This window comes from Pan troglodytes, chromosome 10 (assembly GCF_028858775.2).
Source record: "Pan troglodytes isolate AG18354 chromosome 10, NHGRI_mPanTro3-v2.0_pri, whole genome shotgun sequence".
In the NCBI taxonomy this organism is placed as follows: Eukaryota; Metazoa; Chordata; class Mammalia; order Primates; family Hominidae; genus Pan; species Pan troglodytes.
The window spans coordinates 50,971,673-50,990,143 of NC_072408.2; the positions used below are offsets into that span (position 1 = coordinate 50,971,673).

General features: G+C 36.7%; 1 protein-coding gene across 7 annotated transcripts in view; it reads left to right on the forward strand.

The window, feature by feature from the left end:
* The window catches only part of NELL2 (neural EGFL like 2), a 406,822-nt gene that overhangs the window by 24,124 nt on the left and 364,227 nt on the right, over nucleotides 1-18,471 (forward strand). For 2 of the 7 annotated variants that reach the window (XM_063785725.1, XM_016923591.3), the window contains exons 1-3: nucleotides 13,016-13,480; nucleotides 13,874-13,959; nucleotides 14,425-14,553. In XM_063785725.1, coding sequence (XP_063641795.1) covers nucleotides 13,905-13,959; nucleotides 14,425-14,553 — 184 coding nt within the window. In that variant the 5' untranslated portion in view covers nucleotides 13,016-13,480; nucleotides 13,874-13,904. Of the gene's footprint in view, nucleotides 1-7,946; nucleotides 8,008-12,810; nucleotides 13,481-13,873; nucleotides 13,960-14,160; nucleotides 14,272-14,424; nucleotides 14,554-18,471 lie in introns of those variants that run through there. The other 5 variants (XM_016923593.3, XM_063785724.1, XM_016923590.4 and 2 more) reach the window with 5 other exon arrangements.

The window sequence follows — 18,471 nt, forward strand, 5'->3', positions numbered from 1 at the left end:
TAATTATGTGATGAGTCAGGAAGGATTTTGAATTATTGCATCCTGAGGACTGAACTTAATAAATTTTCTTTAAGGTGTGGACTACGTATAGCCTTAGAAAAAGAGAATTATTTTTGACGTAGCAGAGGCAGAATAAAATAAAAATCTCCCTTTGAAAATGGAATTTTTAATGACTGCTATATTTATTGTTTATGGATTTAAGTTTACAGGCTGAAGAGAAAAAATCTGATATAAGTAAAGCTGATTTCTGGATATCACTAAGAATATTCTGGTATTTAGCCTTTCATGTTAACAGTCACTTGTCCCCTAATGATAGGCAAAGCCCTATCTTTTAATAGAAAACCTTAAACAGGACCAGAAGCCAGCTCTCACCGGCTGGGTCCATGTGGATGCTTCATTCTCTTCAGATGAACATTAAGTACTGTAGTGTATTGAAAAAGCAGCCAATGCTCACTCTGCTTATCTATTGGCAGTTAAAAATAAGGGCTGCGTGGTGGGATAAGCTTTTGAACTGATGACTCATGGCCCTTGAAGACTAATGCATATGATAAGCCAGTAAGTCAGTCCTGTGCCCGGAATGCTGTGTATATTTTTCTAACCAGTAAAGGTCACTAGTGCTATTTGGTAAACCTTATTCACATTTTCAGTTCTCTTACAGTGCTGTTTGGTAAACTTTATTTACATTTCCAGCTCTCTTCCTTGCCTATTCCTATGGACTGATTTAAATTATCATTATTTGGCCTCACAAAGAAGGAGTGATAAAAATAGGCCAATCCTGATGTGGCATAGTTTAAGGTCACAACAACAGGAAGAACTAGCATTCATGTACAGCATGGCAATGTAGACTTGACCCCCAGCAGTCCTTGGGTAGCTAGGCATTAGTTATTATGCAACTCTGATAACAGGTGCAGGGAATTTGTGTCTGGCTTAGGAAAGCAGGGACAGGGACTCAACCCCAGAGCTCCTAAGTTCCAAGCTCATTTCTTTTTACTATGTTGCTTTTAGAACTGTGTTTGAAGCAACACTTCTCTTATTTATTTATTTATTTATTTTTTATTTTACGGCAGTTGTATCATGATTCCACATTCACACAACATTCTTTGGTGAATACGAAGAATGTTGACTAAAACCTAATCCCCTCCCATGTTCCAAATAGGTCATCTCTTATACTTCCTATTGTCGACACGTGAATAAGAATATGATTTGTATGGAAAGCCACCTTTGCTATAAAATTATTTTATCCCGCTTACTATTCCTTTTTATATCATACCTAATCATTCCCAGTTTGATATATTGCTTCTTAATTTTAATATTTTTTTCTTTATTTTTAGGTTTTCCAGTTTGTTGATGTACAGTTATTCATTATAGTCTCTAATCATTCTTTGCATTTCTGTTGTGTAATTTGTTATGTCCCCTTTTTCATTTCTGATTTTATTTATTTGGGTCTTCTCTCTTTTTTTCTTAGTCCAGGTGAAGGTTTGTCAAATAGTTTATCTTTCAAAAAAAAAAAAACCAAAAAACCAACTGTTCATTCGTCACAGAATTAGATAAAATCCTAAAATTTATTTAGAACCACGAAAGACCTCAAATAGCTAAAGTAATCCTTAGCCAAAAGAACAAAACCAAAGGCATCACAATACCTGACTTTAAAATTTGCTACAAAGCTGTAGTAACCAAATCAGCATGATACTGGCATAAAAACAGATACATAGACCAATGGAACAAAGTAGTGGACCCAGATATAGATTCACACATTTTGAGCCAATTCATCTTCAACAAAGGTGCCAAGAACATACAATGGGGAAAAGACAGTCTTCAATGAGTGGTTCTGGGAAAATTGGGTAACCATATGCAGAAGATTGAAACTAGTCTGCTATCTCTCACCATACACAAAAATCAAATCATATCAAAATGGATTAAAGGCTTAACTCTAAGACAGAAACTATGAAACTACTAGAAGAAAACATTAGGCCAGTGCTCCAGGATATTGGTCTCAGCAAAGAGTTTTTGTGTAAGACCTCAAAAGCACAGAGAACCAAAGCAAAATTAGACAAATGGGATTGCATCAAGCTAAAAATCTTCTGCACAGCAAAGGAAACAATCAACAAAACAAAAGAGACAACCCACAAAGTGGGAGAAAATATTTGCAAAGTACCCACCTGACAAGGGATTAATAACCAGAATATAAGGAGCTCAAACAACTCAATAGCAAAACAACAACAAACACACACACACACACACACACACACACACACACACACACACACACTAATCCCCCCAAACCCCAAATAATTTGATTAAAAAATGGGTAAAAATCTGAACAGACATTTCTCAAAAGAAGACACACAGATGACCAATAGGTATATGAAAAAAATGCTCAACATCACTAATCACCAGATAAATGCAAAATTCTGATGAGACTGGTGTCTCCCCCCAGTTAAAATGGCTTTTATAAAAAAGACAGGCAATAACAGATGCTGGTGAGGATGTGGAGAAAGGGGAACCCTTGTATACTCTTGATGGAAATGTAAATTACTACGGCCACTTTTGAGAAAAGTATGGAGGCTTCTCAAAAAACCAAAAATAAGGGCCAGATGCAGTAGCTCACACCTGTAATCCCAGCACTTTGGAAGGCCAAGGCCAGAAGTTCGCTTAAGCCCCGGAGTTCGAGACCAGCCTGGGGAATACAGTGAAACCTCATTGCTAAAACAAACAAGGAAACAAACAAACAAAAACTAAAAAAGAGCTGCCATATGATACAGCAATTCCACTACTGGTTATTTATCCAAGAGAAAGGAAATCAATATATCAAAAAGGCATATGCACTCCCATGCTCATTCAGCACTATTCACAGTAGCCAAACTATGAATCAAACTAAGTGTCTATCACTGGATGAATGGATGAAGAAAAGGTAGTATATGTACACATGCAATAATATTCAGTAAATAGGAGGTGATTATGTGAAGTAGAATCAGCCAAACACAAAAAGATTAATATCGCATGTTGTCACTCATATATGGGAGCTAAAAAAAATAGATCTCATAAAGACAGAGATTATATTGTTGCTTATCAGAGGCTGGGAAGTTTAGTGGGGAGGGGAGGATGAAGAGAAATTGATTAATGGTACAAATATATGATTGGACACAAGAAATAAGACTTAGTGTTAACATAGATCAGTAGGGTGACTATAGTTTACAATAATCTATTGCACATTTCAAAATAGCTAGAAGAGAATAATTTGGATGGTTCTAACATAAAGAAAATGCAAATATTTAAGATGATGGATATTCCAATACACTTATTTGATCTTTACAAATTATATGAGTGTATTAAATTATCTCATGTACCTCAAAACTATGTACATCTATTATGCATTAATTTTAAAAAAGTGCAAAATATAAATATTTTGCCTATCTTTTTTAATTGAAGTTTTTGGTCCTACTGAATTATAAGAGTTATTTATATAATCTGAATACAAGTCCTTTAATATTTTGTCCTATTTTATTGCTTGACTTTTAACTTCCTTGACAGTATCTTTCAAAAAGCTAGAGGTTTTTAATTTTGATGAAGTATAATTTCTCAATTTTTTCTTTTGATATATGTGCATTTTGTGTCCTGCTTAAGAAATCTTTGCCTAACCCAAGTCACAACAATTTTATTCTAAAAGTTTTATAGTTTTAGCTTTTACACATAAGCTTATAATCCACTTTAGGTTAATTATTGTATATGATGCAAGATAAGATGAGGATTCTCTCCCTTCCTTCCTTCCTTCCTTACTATATGGATGTTCCATTGTTCTGGCATCATTGTTCAAAAGATTATCTTTTATCCATTGAAAAATCTTGATATCTTTGTAAAAAATCAATTAAGCATTATATATATATGTCTATTCCTATGCTCTTTATTCCATTAATTTTTATGTCTAGCCTTATACTAAAACTATACTGTCTTGATTTCTATAACTTTATAGTGTAATATTGAAGTCAGATACTGTGAATCCTCTGATTTTACTCTTTTTCAAAAAAATTTTTGGCTTTTCTGTTTTCTTTGATTTTTCCATATAAATTTAAAAATCAGCTTATTAATTGCTACAAAATAGCCTGCTGGGATTTTTATTTAGATTTTCTTGAATCTTTATATCAATATGAAGATAATTGATATCTTAACAATAAGAACTGTATGTATCTGTGAGCACGTAGATCTTTTTCTCCACTTAGGTATTTTTTAATTTCACTCAGCAAAGTTCTATAGTTTTTTGTGTAAAATCTTGCCTGTATTTTGTTATTTTTCTTCATAAGTATTTCACGTTTTTTAATGCTGTTATAAATCATATATTTTTTTAAATTGTATTTTTAATTATTTCTTGCTAGGATATACAAATAGAATTGATTTCTGTATATTGACTTTGTATTCTGCAACCTTGCCAACCCACTTACTAGTTGTAGTAGCTTTCTCACATATGCTTTGGGATTTTTTAAAGGTAGATGACCATATCATTTAGGGAAAACATTTATTTCTTCCTTCTCAATGTGAAGAACTTTTATTTCTTTTAAATTTTAATTTTTAATTTTTTTTTCTGAAACAGAATCTTGCTTTATCTCCCAGGCTGGAGTGCAGTGGCATGATCTTCACTTATTGCAACCTCTGTCTTTTGGGTTCAAGCAATTCTTCTGCCTCAGCCTCCCAAGTAGCTGAGATTACACGTGCTCACCACCATGCCTGGCTTGTATTTATATTTTTAGTAGAGACAGGGTTTCACCATGTTGGTCAGGCTAGTCTTGAACTCCTGACCTCAGGTGATCTGCCCGCCTCAGCCTCCCAAAGTGCTGGGATTACAGGTGGGAGCCACCACACCCAGCTGTTTTACTTCTTTTTATTGCCTCATTGGATAGACTGAATATAATCTCCAATACAATGTTGCCTCATTAGATGTATATTTTTAAGTTCTCTTTATTAGATTGAAGAAGTTCCCTTTTATTTTGCTTTGCAGTGAATTATTTATTTTAATGTGACTAGGTGTTGAATTTTGTCAAATCATTTTTTTCATCAGTGGATATAATCACGTTTTTCCTTCTTTAGGTTGTAAATGTGCTGAATTATCTTGATTGATTTTAAAATATTTTATCAACCTTGCATTTCTGGAATGAACCCCACCTTGTTGTAGTTTATTATCCTTTCTATATATTGCCAGATATAACTTAATAATATTTTGTTTAGGATTTCGTATGTTCCAAAGGTAAATTTAGAGTCTATGTTCTAGTTTTATTTTCTGTTATGTAAATGTCTTTGTCTGGTTTTGGCTAGTGTCATAAGAAGAGTTGGGAAGTGTTTCCCTTTCCTTTATTTTCTGGAATATTTGTGTAAAATTGCTATTAATTATCCTTTAAATGTGGTGGAATTTAGTGTTGAAACTAGATAAGACTAGAGATTTTTATTGATTATGAAAGAGGAATGTAGATGTTTCCAAATGGAATTGTGGATCTGTCTACTTCTTCTTTCAGTTCTACTACTCTTTCTCCAGGTAAATGTTTCATAGATTTTGATACTTTGCTGTTAGGTGCATATATACTTAGGATTGTTGTGTCTTAATTGTGAACCCCTTTGTTATTCTGTAATGTACCTCTTTCTTCCTGATAATTTTTTGTACTCTAAAGTTTACTTTTTCTGACATTCACATATGACATTCAACTTTCTTTTGATTCATGTTTACCTAGTATATATATTTTTATATCTTTTTAATCCTTTACCTTTAACTTACCTCATTATATTTGAAGTAGATTTCTTTTTAATAACATATAGTGGGATTATATTTTTCAAATTCCTTCTGATGAGTTCAGTCTTTTAATTGTTATGATTAGACCACTTGCATTTAAGGCAATTATTGACTCGTTTGGATTTTGGCCTACCATTTTATTGTTTCCCTTTTTTCTATTTTCTGTTCCTATCTTAACTATTTCCTGCTTTCTTTCAAGTTATTTAAATATTTTTTAGAATTCCATTTTACCTGTTGTAGCTCTTAACTATATCTTTATTATATTATAGGATTTTGGGTTGGTGCTCTAGAGAATTATAATATACATACTTCACTTTTTATCATCTACTCAGAGTTCATATGTTATTACTTCAATTGGAATGTGGAAACCTTACCATTATATCGGTCCCTTTATTCTCATATCTTTATGTTGTGTTTGTCTTATGTATTAAATCTACATATATTGAAACTCCATTAGATAATTTTAAAACATTTTCTTTCAATCATTGTGGTAGCCAGGAGAATGGAGTCCCAAAGATGTCTACAACCTAATCCCTAGAACCTGTGAATGTGTTACTTTACATAGCAAAGAGACTTGAACATGTGATTAAGGCAAAGGGTTTTCAGATGGGGAGACTATACTGGATTATCCAGGGGGCCCTAATCTAAAAATAAAAATCCTTAAAAGCAAAGGCCTTTTCTAAACTGTAGTCAGAGAACCAGAGAGAGGGTAGTGTGAGAAAGACTTTGCCTGCTGTTGCTGGATTGAAGATTGAAGGAGGGGGCAATGAGCCAAGGAATGCAGACACCCTGTAGAAGTTAAAAAAGGTATAGAAATAGATTCTTCCCTAGAGTCTTCAGAGTGAAGCTTAGTCATGCCAATTCTTTGATTCTAGCTTGGTGAGTCTGGTGTCAGGCTTATGACCTTTGGATTTATAAGATCATAAATTTGTGGGCCAGGTTCAGTGGCTCACACCCATAATCCTAGCATTTTGGGAGACCAAGGCAGGTTGATCACTTGAGATAAGGAGTTCAAGATCAACCTGGCCAACATAACACCCTGGCTCTACTAAAAATTAAAAAAAAAAATTGTCTGGGCATGTTGTTACATGCCTGTAGTCTCAGCTACTTCAGAGGCTGAGGCAGGAGAATTGCTTGAGCCCAGGAGGCAGAGATTGCGGTGAGTTGAGATTGCACCACTACGCTACAGTCTGGGTGACAGAAGGAGACTCTGTCTCAAAAAAAAAAAAAAAAAAAAGGTATATAGCCAGGCATGGTGGCTCACGCCTGTAATCCCAGCACTTTGGGAGGCTGAGGCAGGTGGATCACCTGGGGTCAGGAGTTTGAGACCAGCCTGGCCAACATGGTGAAACCCTGTCTCTACTAAAAATACAAAACTTAGCCAGGCCTGGTGGTGCCTGCCTATAATTCCAGCTACTCGGGAGGCTGAGGCAGGAGAATTGCTTGAACTCAGGAGGTGGATGTTGCAGTGAGCTGAGACAGTGCCACTGCATTCCAGCCTGGGTGACAGAATGAGACTCCATCTCAAAAAAAAAAGGATATATACGTATGTGTGCGTGTGTGCGTATATATGTGTGTATGTATGTATATACATAGGTATATATATTGAAAATACATATATATACACGTATGTATGTATATTTTCAACATATATACCTATGTATATATATACACACACATATATATGAATCTGTGTTGTTTTAATCCACCAAAGTTGTGGCAATTTGTTACTGCAGCAATGGAAAAATAATATAACCATCAAACATATTTTACAGTACTCAAGAATAGTATATTTTTTAACCCAGATATTTGCCACTTCTACTCTTCATTCCTGATATGCTGTTATCTTTATGGTATTATTTCTCTTCTGCCTGAAGAAATTTCTTTAGCAATAATTTTAGAGTAGGTCTATTGGCAATCAGTTTTTAAAGATTTTCTTTATCTGAGAATGTTTTTCTTTCATATTTATTCCTGAAGGGTATTTTCAACAGATAGAGAATTCTGGGATGACAAAATTCTTTGGACACTTAGAAAAAAAAATTCCACTTTTTTGTGGCCTCCGTGGTTTGCATTCATTCAAACTGTTGTTTCCCTATGTGTAATGCCATTTTTTCTTGTTGCTTTTAGGATTTTTTCTTCTCTATTGATAGTTTCATTTTTCTATTGTTTTCAGCACACTGGTTATGGATTCCTATAAGTGTATCCTGTTGAAGTTTGCTGAGCTCCTTGAATCTGTAAGTTTATGTGTTTTGCCAAATTTGAGACATCTTAGACCATTCTTTCTTGATTAACAACAACAACAAAATGTCTGCACTCTTTCTTCTCCCCTTTTGGAATTCTGATGACATTTTCTTTTCGTTTTGTCCCACAGGTTCCTGTGACTATGTTCATTTCTTAAAAAAAGTCTTCTCCCTTTTGTTCAGATTGGGTAATTTTAATTGATCTGTCTTCGAGCTCACTGATTCTTTCCTTTATCATTTTCATTCAGCTACTGGGCCCATTCTAATGATTTTTGTCTGTTTGTTTGTTTGTTTTTAATTTCAATTATTCTGTTTTCCAGCTCTAAAATTTCCACTTGGTTCTTCCCTATATCTTCTATGTATTTGCTGCCATTTTCTGTCTTTCATTGGTTTCAAGAGTATTTGTGTTTATTTGTTAGAGCATTTTTATAATAGTTTCTTTAATCTTTTCCAGATAATTCCAACATCTGTGTCATCTTGGCATTGGTATCTGTTGATTATATTTTTCTTATTGAAGTTGAAGTTTTCCTAGTTCTCCATATGCCAAATAATTTTTTATTATAACCTAAATATTTTAATATTAAGTTATAAAACTCTGAATTTTGTTAAGTACTGTGGTGAATGTTGGATTTTTAAAAATTTAAGCAGGCAATTGACCCTTTAGGATTTAGACAGAGGATTTTGACTTGTCTTCCTTTTGTGTGGTTTTAAGACTTTGTAGTATGCAACTGTGCAACACAGAGGCCAGCCTGTGACCTGGGTAGTGGTCTAAGACCACTACCTGGCTGGTAATCATTGCCTGGTTGGTCTGAGTACAGTGGTGCTTACAACTAATTGGTCACAACCAATTACAGATTTATTTGTTCATTTTCCACTCCTACTGCTTCAGTTGACTAGCCAACAACAACAACAACAACAACAAGAATAAAACAAATAACTCACTGCCAGTATGGTAGTACTTCAAACTCTGGTTTTCTTTCCCAGTTTGCTTGATACCATATAATTTTCAGAGTCCTCAAATACTTTATACATTCTGTTGAATTTTGATGGCATTCAGTGGGAGAAATGGTAAAGTGTACTTAATCCATTTTACCCAGAGTTAGAGCCTCATGATATTCTTTAATTTTTGAAAACTTAAATTTTATTTGTTTAAATGTTATGTATAATACTGTATACTTCTATTCTTTCTAGTCTGTTATTCCACATCTCTAACTAGTTGTGTGTTGGTTATTTTAACTGTAACATTCATGTTTTGTTTATGTTTTCCATTCTTTTTATCAGTCTTGGCACATTCTCAGTAATATTCTCACATCTGACTTTTTGTTTTCAATTTTTCTGGTCACTAATTTTTAGCACTGTTTTATTGCTGCTTATTAGAGCTAATGGTTTTTAATATTGTTTTTAAACATACTTTTATTTCTAGAAGTTCTATTTGGTTTCTTTTGAGATATGTCTACTCTTTTCTCATACAATTCTGTCATTTCATTTCTTTTATATCCCTTTAAAAATATCTCCAATCACTTAAACATTCTTATTTTATGTTTTCTGTCACTTAATTTTTTGATATCCTGAGTTCATGAGATACTAATTCTCTGTTTCTCTCTCTCTCTCTCTCTCTCTCTGTGTGTGTGTGTGTGTGTATGTTTCTTGACTATTTTTCATAGTCTTTTATCTCAGTGTAATAGTAATAACAATGACAATTATTATTATTATTATTGCACAGCAGGAATTTTCTTCTTGTTTACCAGAAGTCATAGAAAGTCACTTAAAAGAAGTCTTATATTTGCTTCTTCAGAAGACCCTGGGAGTTTAATGCTACTTTTTGATTTTAGAATTTCCATATCAGTGAAGAGGGTGATCTTGGACCTTGTACCTGCAAGTGGCAAAGCTTGAGATTTGACATTTAGTATAGGTGCATTGGTTTTCCACAAGGACATGTGCAGCTGGCAAGCTTCGGCCAACATGCAAAGTTTTAAAGTTTCAAAAGTTTCTTTTTGTAGGAGATATAATTCTTTAAAGCTTACTACTCTTATCAGAAGAATCAGTAATATCATCATCTTTTCTGGCTTCCAAAATTTGTTGTTTTCAGTTCTGGTGTGGATGTTAAAATCCCACTCTATTTTCTTAGGGTCCCGATAGAGTCTGAATCCCTGTGTCCGACCCTCTCCAAATTCTTGCACCACCTATTGCTTTCTCTGTCCATCTTCTGCTATGTCTTTTTTTCTAGCACCTGGGGATTTTCTTTTCTTAATTTAAAGCTCATCTGTGAATTTAAAAATTGGGCATTTTACTTAGCTTTGATATGTGTATATGGTAGGAAGGGATCTAAGGGTCGTTAGAGTCAACCATGTTTACTGAACTTTTCCTCATGTAGTCAGTACTTATATTAGTTTTCCGTGGATGCTGTAACAAACTACCGCAAATTTAGTGGATTAAAACAACACAAATTTATTATCTTACGGTTGGTTGTTGAGAAGTCTAAAACAGTCTCGACTTTTTTGGGCAAAAGTCAAGTTATCAGCAGGGTTGTATTCTTTTCTGGAGGCTCTAAGGGATAATCTTTTTCCTTGCCATTTCCAATTTCTAGATGCCTCCCATATTCCTTGTCTCATAGCCCTTCTATATTTTCCCATCTTCATAGTCAGCAACAGGAAGTCAAGTTCTTCTCATATTGCATTAATCTGACCTCCTCTTGTGCCTCCTTCTTCCACATTTAAGGGCCCTTGTGATTATATTGGGCATACCCAGATAATCTGAAATAATCTTCCTATTTTAAGGTTACCTGATTAACAATCTTAATTCCATCTGCAACCTTAAATCCCCTTTGCCATGTGAGGTAACATACACAGGTTCCAGTGATTAGGAACTGGAAAAGACTATTTCTTAAGGGGAAGGGTATTGGAATATTATTATGCCTACAACAATGATTGCAAGCAAAATTTTAACATTGTCTAAAAGGAGTTTGAGTGTATGTGGATATAATACATAAGACAACTACAACCTAAAGAATTGAGGATAAAGGGATTGATGTGGTAGTAAAGCTTCTGTATTCGAACTGAAGTGGTAATGTATGGACTCTAGGTAGAAGGTGAAAAGTTAAGTATGTATATTGCATTCCCTAGAATACCAATTTTAAAAGCTTCACAAAGAGATCTAGTCAAAAAAACACATAGATAAAATGGAATACTGAAAATACTGGCATTCAGTGGATAGAGACCAAGAATTCAACTAACATCCTACAAGGCAGAGGACAGCCCCAATAAAGATAATAAAGAATTATCCAACCCCAAAATGTTAGTAGTTATAATGTTGAAAACTCCTGCCCAGGTTGAGAAACTCTGCCCTAGCTAATACAATGGTTCACCTTTACTATGGGTTTCCAAACCTTACACCTTAGTTTTAGAGAAACAACTCTTCACCCCTCCCCATACTCATATTTTAATGATTTCCATACTATTTAATTAGGTCAAATAATTACAGTAGCAGGTTCAACTAGCATTATTTTGGGTACCAAATACCACTGTTCTGGAGGGAGCCTCAGTGTGTATGGTACTGGAGATAAGCCCATTCACCACCAGCTTTCAGCATATCATGGATGAGAGTCAGAGAAACTCGAGAGTATCCCTACTTTCATGAGTTGGTTGAATACAGGTTGGTTAGGAGGACTTTTATGTGGAAATATATATGTGCATATGTATATTTATGTTTTATTCTTTTCTCTAATGATAACATTTTAAATGCTACATTATTTAAAATTTATTTCGTGTAGCTTCTGTAGATACTTATTACAATTGAATATTTTAGATGCACAGCTGTAGAAAGGTCTTAATTCTCTGATGATTAATTTCTTTTCATTGATTAATTAAATTGTATTATTTATTTGGCATAGTTTTTCAAATTTGGGAAATTGCATATGACAATCCTTTATCACTTGTAAGTACTGAAATATTTCTCAAACTTTACAAAGTTACAAATAGAATTAAATGGGAAATTTGATAAGAGAGAATTAAAAATTAATTTAAAAGAGCTCCCGAATTCTGAATCTTTTCTCTTAAAAATTCTAAGGGCAGATCTAAAAATACCTCTTTCCCTATAGTATAATATAGTATATGTATTCCACTATATGATAATATCTATAACTATATATCTATAGATAAAATGTATATTATACTCCTGCCTTGCAGGGGGCTCAGACTACCCAGTAGGCATTTTGGTAACTGTAGCTGTTAGTATCCAGTTGGAGAATTCAGTACCCACATGTTTGCATGGAAGGTTAAGAAACCCAATTGATCTTTGTACAGATTAATACCATAATGGTTTTTTAAACTCTTAACTTTTCCAAAATGAAAGTGGAATGCCATTCCTCAAAATTTACCTGAAAAATTTAGGGCTATGTTCAAAAAATATTATGTACCATTGATCTTGAACATACATGTGCCTGCTGAAAAATGGATCTCAAATGACACCACTTTTATGGTCCCGGACATATGTGGTGAAGGGCAGGTAGAGCCTGCATGAGTGTGGTCAACAGTGGGATGGCTCTTCTCTCTCGCCTGGGCTCCATCTCCTCCCTCTGCTTATTTATGTATTTATTTCTCTCTCTCTCTCTCTAACCATCTCCTCTATGTAGGTAGATATTTCGGCGTGAACAGACGCCCTGGCTCAGTTCCCCTTGCCTTCTGCTGTATGCTGGTCCCAGAGAGCCCGAGTCCGGGTCTCCACGCTGTATTTGGCAGGGGGCGCGCGGGTTCCGGAGCTGTCCAGCACCTCCTGGCCAAGTTCTCCTCTGCGCTCTCCGCGCCGGGGAAGCTCTCGGCGCCGGGGAAGCTCTCCAGCGCCCCGCCCCGGGCAGGGAACCTCTCCACCAGGACTCCCGGGGCTTCCCAGGCTCGCCATCCGTCCCCACCAGTCTCTACCTACTTTGCCCAGCTCCACCTCGGCAGTGCAGCGTGTTTTGGTGGCCTTCCTCCGCACGCCCTGGAGGGGGAGTGCCCTGCACCCCGGGGCTGCTCCGTAGCTCAGTGCACGAGTGCACATGAGCTTCCCTCCTTTGCTTAAAGGGCAGGCGAGCGCTACTCGCTCCAGCCTTGCCTCCTGCAGCTGGGTGGTCTTTTTTCTCTCCTGTCTTTCAAGACACGCACCCGAAATCGAGGGGTGAGAGCAAAGACCGCCCATCAACTTAGCACCTTGGATTTAGAGCTTTCAATCCCGAAAGGAGGTTGGCATTGCCCGGGTCATCGAGAGAGGGAGGGAGAAGAGCTGAGGTTGCAACGGTTCCTGGGCTCGCTAGACCGGGTTTGGCATCCAGGAGACCGTGCGGGAGACGGACGCTGAGCGCCGGCCTCGCCCTCGGCGGCCCCTCCCTCCTCCTTACCCCGCCTCCCCCGGCCCGCCCCTCCCTCCCCGGAGGAGCAGTCTCTCCGCGCGTCTCCCGGAGCTTTCTCCATTGTCTCTGCCTTTACAACAGGTTCGGGCGGCGGGGAAGACGGGCGGGTGCGGGGCCGCCCCAGCCCGGGCTTTCTTGGGGCCGCCCCCCTTCTACCGGGTGTGCGAGTCTTTGGCTGCTTTTATTCGGCTCGGGAGCTAATTCCCCGACGGAGCCGCGCCGGGGCGAGTCCGACCCCTCCCTCCGGGCCCCCTCCCGGCCGCGCTGCCGCCTCGGCTCTGCGTGTGGGAATGATGTGCGCATTGGAGGGTCTAAGTTCTTCACGCGCCTGGGGAGGCCTCCCTTTTCTTTCTTAGGCAACCAAAGCGTATTAATCCTACTGATCAGTAAATCCGAGGCAGCAGCAGGAGAGACAAACGTTATTTTCCCGCTTGATTCCAAGAACCTCTTCGATTTTTATTTTTATTTTTAAAGAGGGAGACGATGGACTGAGCTGATCCGCACCATGGAGTCTCGGGTCTTACTGAGAACATTCTGTTTGATCTTCGGTCTCGGAGCAGGTGAGTGGCCGCAGAGCTGGGGCTGGGGAAAGGGATGGCTCCCGCCTCGGGGCAGCATGGGCTGGCTGGGGAAGCCTCGCTTTTCCTGGACCCAAAGTAGGTCTGGAGTGGGAAGCTTGGAGTAAGGGGGCGGGTTTGGATATGGATTTTTTTTTTTTTTTTCTGTGCTTGCCTTGGAGACCGCGAGGCGGATCACGCCCCTAGTCCAGGGTCGGAGGGCTGAGGGGGAACTTTGCAGAGAGAAGGGTTTAAAGTAGGTCATGGAAACGGGACTGGGTGCTCCGCTATTTAAAGCTTGGCTGCTGATCTCAGGTAAGGCTCTCGGCGGAGGAGGAGGCAGTCGCCTCTCATCTTCAGTTCCCAATATTGTCGCGAAAACGCGGTTCTTTGCTGCCCTGGAGGAAGAGACTTGCATTTTGATGGAGCTTTTCCTTTTTCTCTCTCCCACCTCATACCCCTCACCAGTTTGGGGGCTTGGTGTGGACCCTTCCCTACAGATTGACGTCTTAACAGAGTTAGAACTTGGGGAGTCCACGACCGGAGTGCGTCAGGTCCCGGGGCTGCATAATGGGACGAAAGCCTTTCTCTTTCAAGGTATGCCCGGCGTGCTGCATCCCCACTGTGATTTCAGTTCCGATAACCCCGGCAGGAGTTGCTCTCGCCGCTTGTCCTAACTTTGTATTGCCTCATGGATGACAGTACTTTAGCTGAGGTGTAGAAGGGCCAGTGTGAGACACATATCCCTATCTCTTTTAAGTGGTTTTTTCTCCCCTGCCTCACCCTTCTCCTTCGTACTTTGTACTCTTGCCAGTTCTAATGGATAGTCCCTTAATTACTGAGCAGAAACTCCTATGGCAGATGGTTGATTTTAGAATCTGGGGAACAATGAATTATAACACAAACGCCTTGTTTGGGTGAAATTGATTTAGGTAGGAAAAAGGATAGCTTAATCTTAATTAAGACACTGATCTCTGAAAGTTTCAGGTACGATGGTGCCCTGCTTGGAGGAATTGTTTTATGGGGGTAGCTTTCTGGAAAAATTAATGCCTCTGAATATTTTTACTTACTGCATATCACAGTCGCAGTATATTTGAGGCAAAATTTATCTTTGAAAGACCCTCATTCTTCCTTCATCCACCAATAACAAGAGAAAGGGAATAATGGTCTCAAAAGTATTTTGGAAAGATTTCAAGTAAATGTTAATCTAGAAGTGTATCTCATATTATCATTAATTGTGTATTTACGATTTTACACAATTGAAGTCAGTGGATATTGGCTGGGCACAACTGTCTACATCTCAAATTATATTTAAATGTGTTGTGCAGTCAGAAGCAAATTCCAATGCAGCAAACCTTCAACTTTGTTTAGAGCTTTTGAGGATTGCTTGTTTGTGGAAAGTTGCCGTAATAAGAGCTTCTAAAAGGTGGCTAAACGTGTACAGACAGACTAGATTCATGTATAGTGAAGAATACATGAAGGCAAAAGAGAATGGAGTTTGGTTTAACATATCTGATGGACTAAAGCTTCTTGCCCTACCTCACCCAGATTTTTGTTGTTGTTGTTGTTATTTTGGTGCCATGGCTTTGAAAGTGCAATTCATAATTACTAAAGAGTTGGATATGCAAAAGGAAACCACTTCGGAAAATATGCTACCAAGAAATAGAAATAAAATAAAACTTGAGTGTTTCTGTAGTGGTGTTGTTGCCTGATATAGCCAGTATGTGTCACCATGGTCACTAAAACCAAAGCTTAGAGTTGGGAAAGGAGGAAATTCACATGTGTTACATTTACTTAAAACAAGTTTGCTCTTATAAAAAATTAAAATGCAATTTTCTGGCTTAAGAATTATTGTTTAAATTTTCTGTTCAAGTTAATTTTTTATTGTAACAAATATTTATGGTAATGTTTTATTCACTTAAGGGTCTTTTATGGAGGGTGGGGCTTGGATATTGAATCCTTTAAAAACAATGACCAAATCTAATAAAGAAGATACGGCTACATTGTCAGCAGAATTTCACACAGTTGAATAGAAGTGTCAGTAGGGTTAACCTTCTGTTTTTTGTTGTTGTTGTTGTTGTTGTTTTGTATTGTGTTGTTTTTATCTCTGATTTTTAATCCCTATGAACTGGAAACAAAGTTATTTCAGGACTGCCAATTCGAGTAACTGGAAAGCTTTATAGAATCTAAAGCTCCTAATAAACAAATGGTATTGTAGTGCTCTTAAAATTTACAAAGCTCCTTTAAATTTTATTAGTATTCTACCTAGTTTCCTCTGAAGAGTGTCTGATCTGTCACAAATAGAAACCTTCAGGACTGTGCATTTTATATTCTGATGCTAGAAAATTAAACAATTTTTAGGAAATAGTCTCAGGAATCGATAACTTTTCCTGGTTAATTAAAAATGTTTAGTTATTCATTTTTATTTAAATTGTCAAATTCTTCAAGGTAGGTGTTCAAAATACATAAGGCATATAAAATGTTTTGTTTGAATTGTCCATAGTAACTAGATATCCATGTACATTGATGAATTGGTTGTTTTTGCTTCCTTGTTGATGCCAAGCTCAATATTTAGACAGAGTAAATGCCTAACAAATATGGTTTATGAGATTTGAAGGTGTAAAATTTCATTTTCTGCTAAATTATGGACTTTATTTAATATAACCAATCAGCAAGTATTTCCTGCATGCCATGTTCTCAGTAGGCATATATTACTGATGTATTGATTATGCTCTTGTGATTTCTTTTATTCTAAGATTCGGATTATGAAATTGACAAAAGGTGGCCCTTTGGCCATGCATGGAATTTCGCATTACCTTGGAAAGGTCTTTGCTAATAGCATTTGGAAACTTGTTAAGAAGTCAGTTCCGAGTCTTGCTGCTTCATTGAGATTTCCTTTGGCTTTAGAGAGAAAAAAATATACAGACTGAAGATTTTATAGATTCTATTTACAGTGAGTTGAGGGTGCTGCAGATATTTTGTACGGTGTATACATATACACTATACATAGTCATAGCAGGAATAGTAACAAATTACAAAATCCGTGAGATGCTCTCAGGTTTCATATGAACCTATCATATAAGTTTCTTTGTGCTATCAGATATGTTCTAAATAGATGGAAGAGATTTTTGGACCATCAAATTTTTCCTGCAGTAAAGTAACCATCTTCTTCTGTCTTTTAGCTTTAAAATAAAGAAATCTCAACATATACTTTCCCAGTGATTTTTGCTCATTTAATATTGCTTTTCCTTGTGCCAGTTTTTCTCCTTAGTGGATTTTGAGATGCATGCAATTCAATACCTTTTGAAACTCGTAAATTTATTATTATCTATACCTAATAAAAACAAATGGAAATATATTTTAAAGTCATATGTTTTAAAAATAATAATAGCAACTATAGTATCACTAAAATGGTTTTGTTGTTGAAATTTGATTTATAGTTGTTTTGGAAATTCAAGTAATAAGATGCTAAATTAGATTACACCTTAATAAATATGGCTTTTGATCTTTGCCAATTACCATAATTTTCAAAAAAGGAATCCAGGCAATTTTCTAGTCATTTCTAGCTATAATCTGACTTGCAGCCACAAAAATACACGTATTATGCTTTTAAAAATTAGAGGAGTGAATGTAGACAATAAAAAGACCTATGAAAGGTTATAAAGGGTTCTACTTTCTAAAATCTAGGAAGTATTCCCCAAGATAATGATCATAATAATGTTTTTTTCCTCTCTGTACATGAGGGATCAGGAATGAGAGTATACAGAAGCACCATTCTAGGACTTTCTAGCAATGTTAGCATGATTTTTAGATCTTTGATTTTAACAATTAATCTGGCCAGGTTCCCAAAGTAGATAATTTCCTCTGTTGGTTTAATACAATTTCTTCTGAAGTGTTAACAGATTTTATAATCTCATTAATCCATAGAAGAGAAGTGGATAAAATCAAAGCATGTTCTTTTTTACAAGTTATTAAATTGAAAATAAGCTTAGCAGTTATTTGTAAAAAACTTTAAGGTTTTAAAGGGAAAAAAAGGTCGTATGTCTCCTCTTATGCCAGTGTTACACAGAGTGAAATAGGCATTTGGTAATAGACCATGGACTTTAGTAGGCAAAGGTAACTGCATTGAGGAAATCAAGGTGGCACTAATTTGTCTTCAGTATGATGGTTGGTGAGCATCTGTGGACTTTGAAGTGATGGCTATTGGTGCCCAAATAGTGTGGAATAACACAGTGTTTAAGAGATGCACTTAGAAACAAGATAGACTGAGGTGGAATTTCATTAGTTGTTTTACTGTGGTGAAGTTACTTAATTTCTCTAAGCTCCAGTACCCTCAATTATAAAATGATCATTGTTATGACAATTAAGCGAGTTACTTTCATTCTTTCAAATAAGTTATTGTTGGGAAACTAGCATACTGCTAGGTGTTAGGCACATAACAAATGAAGACGTTAGAACTTAACTTTGATTTCATAGTGTCTTAAAAATAGCCGTTGAACAATTACTTAGTTACAG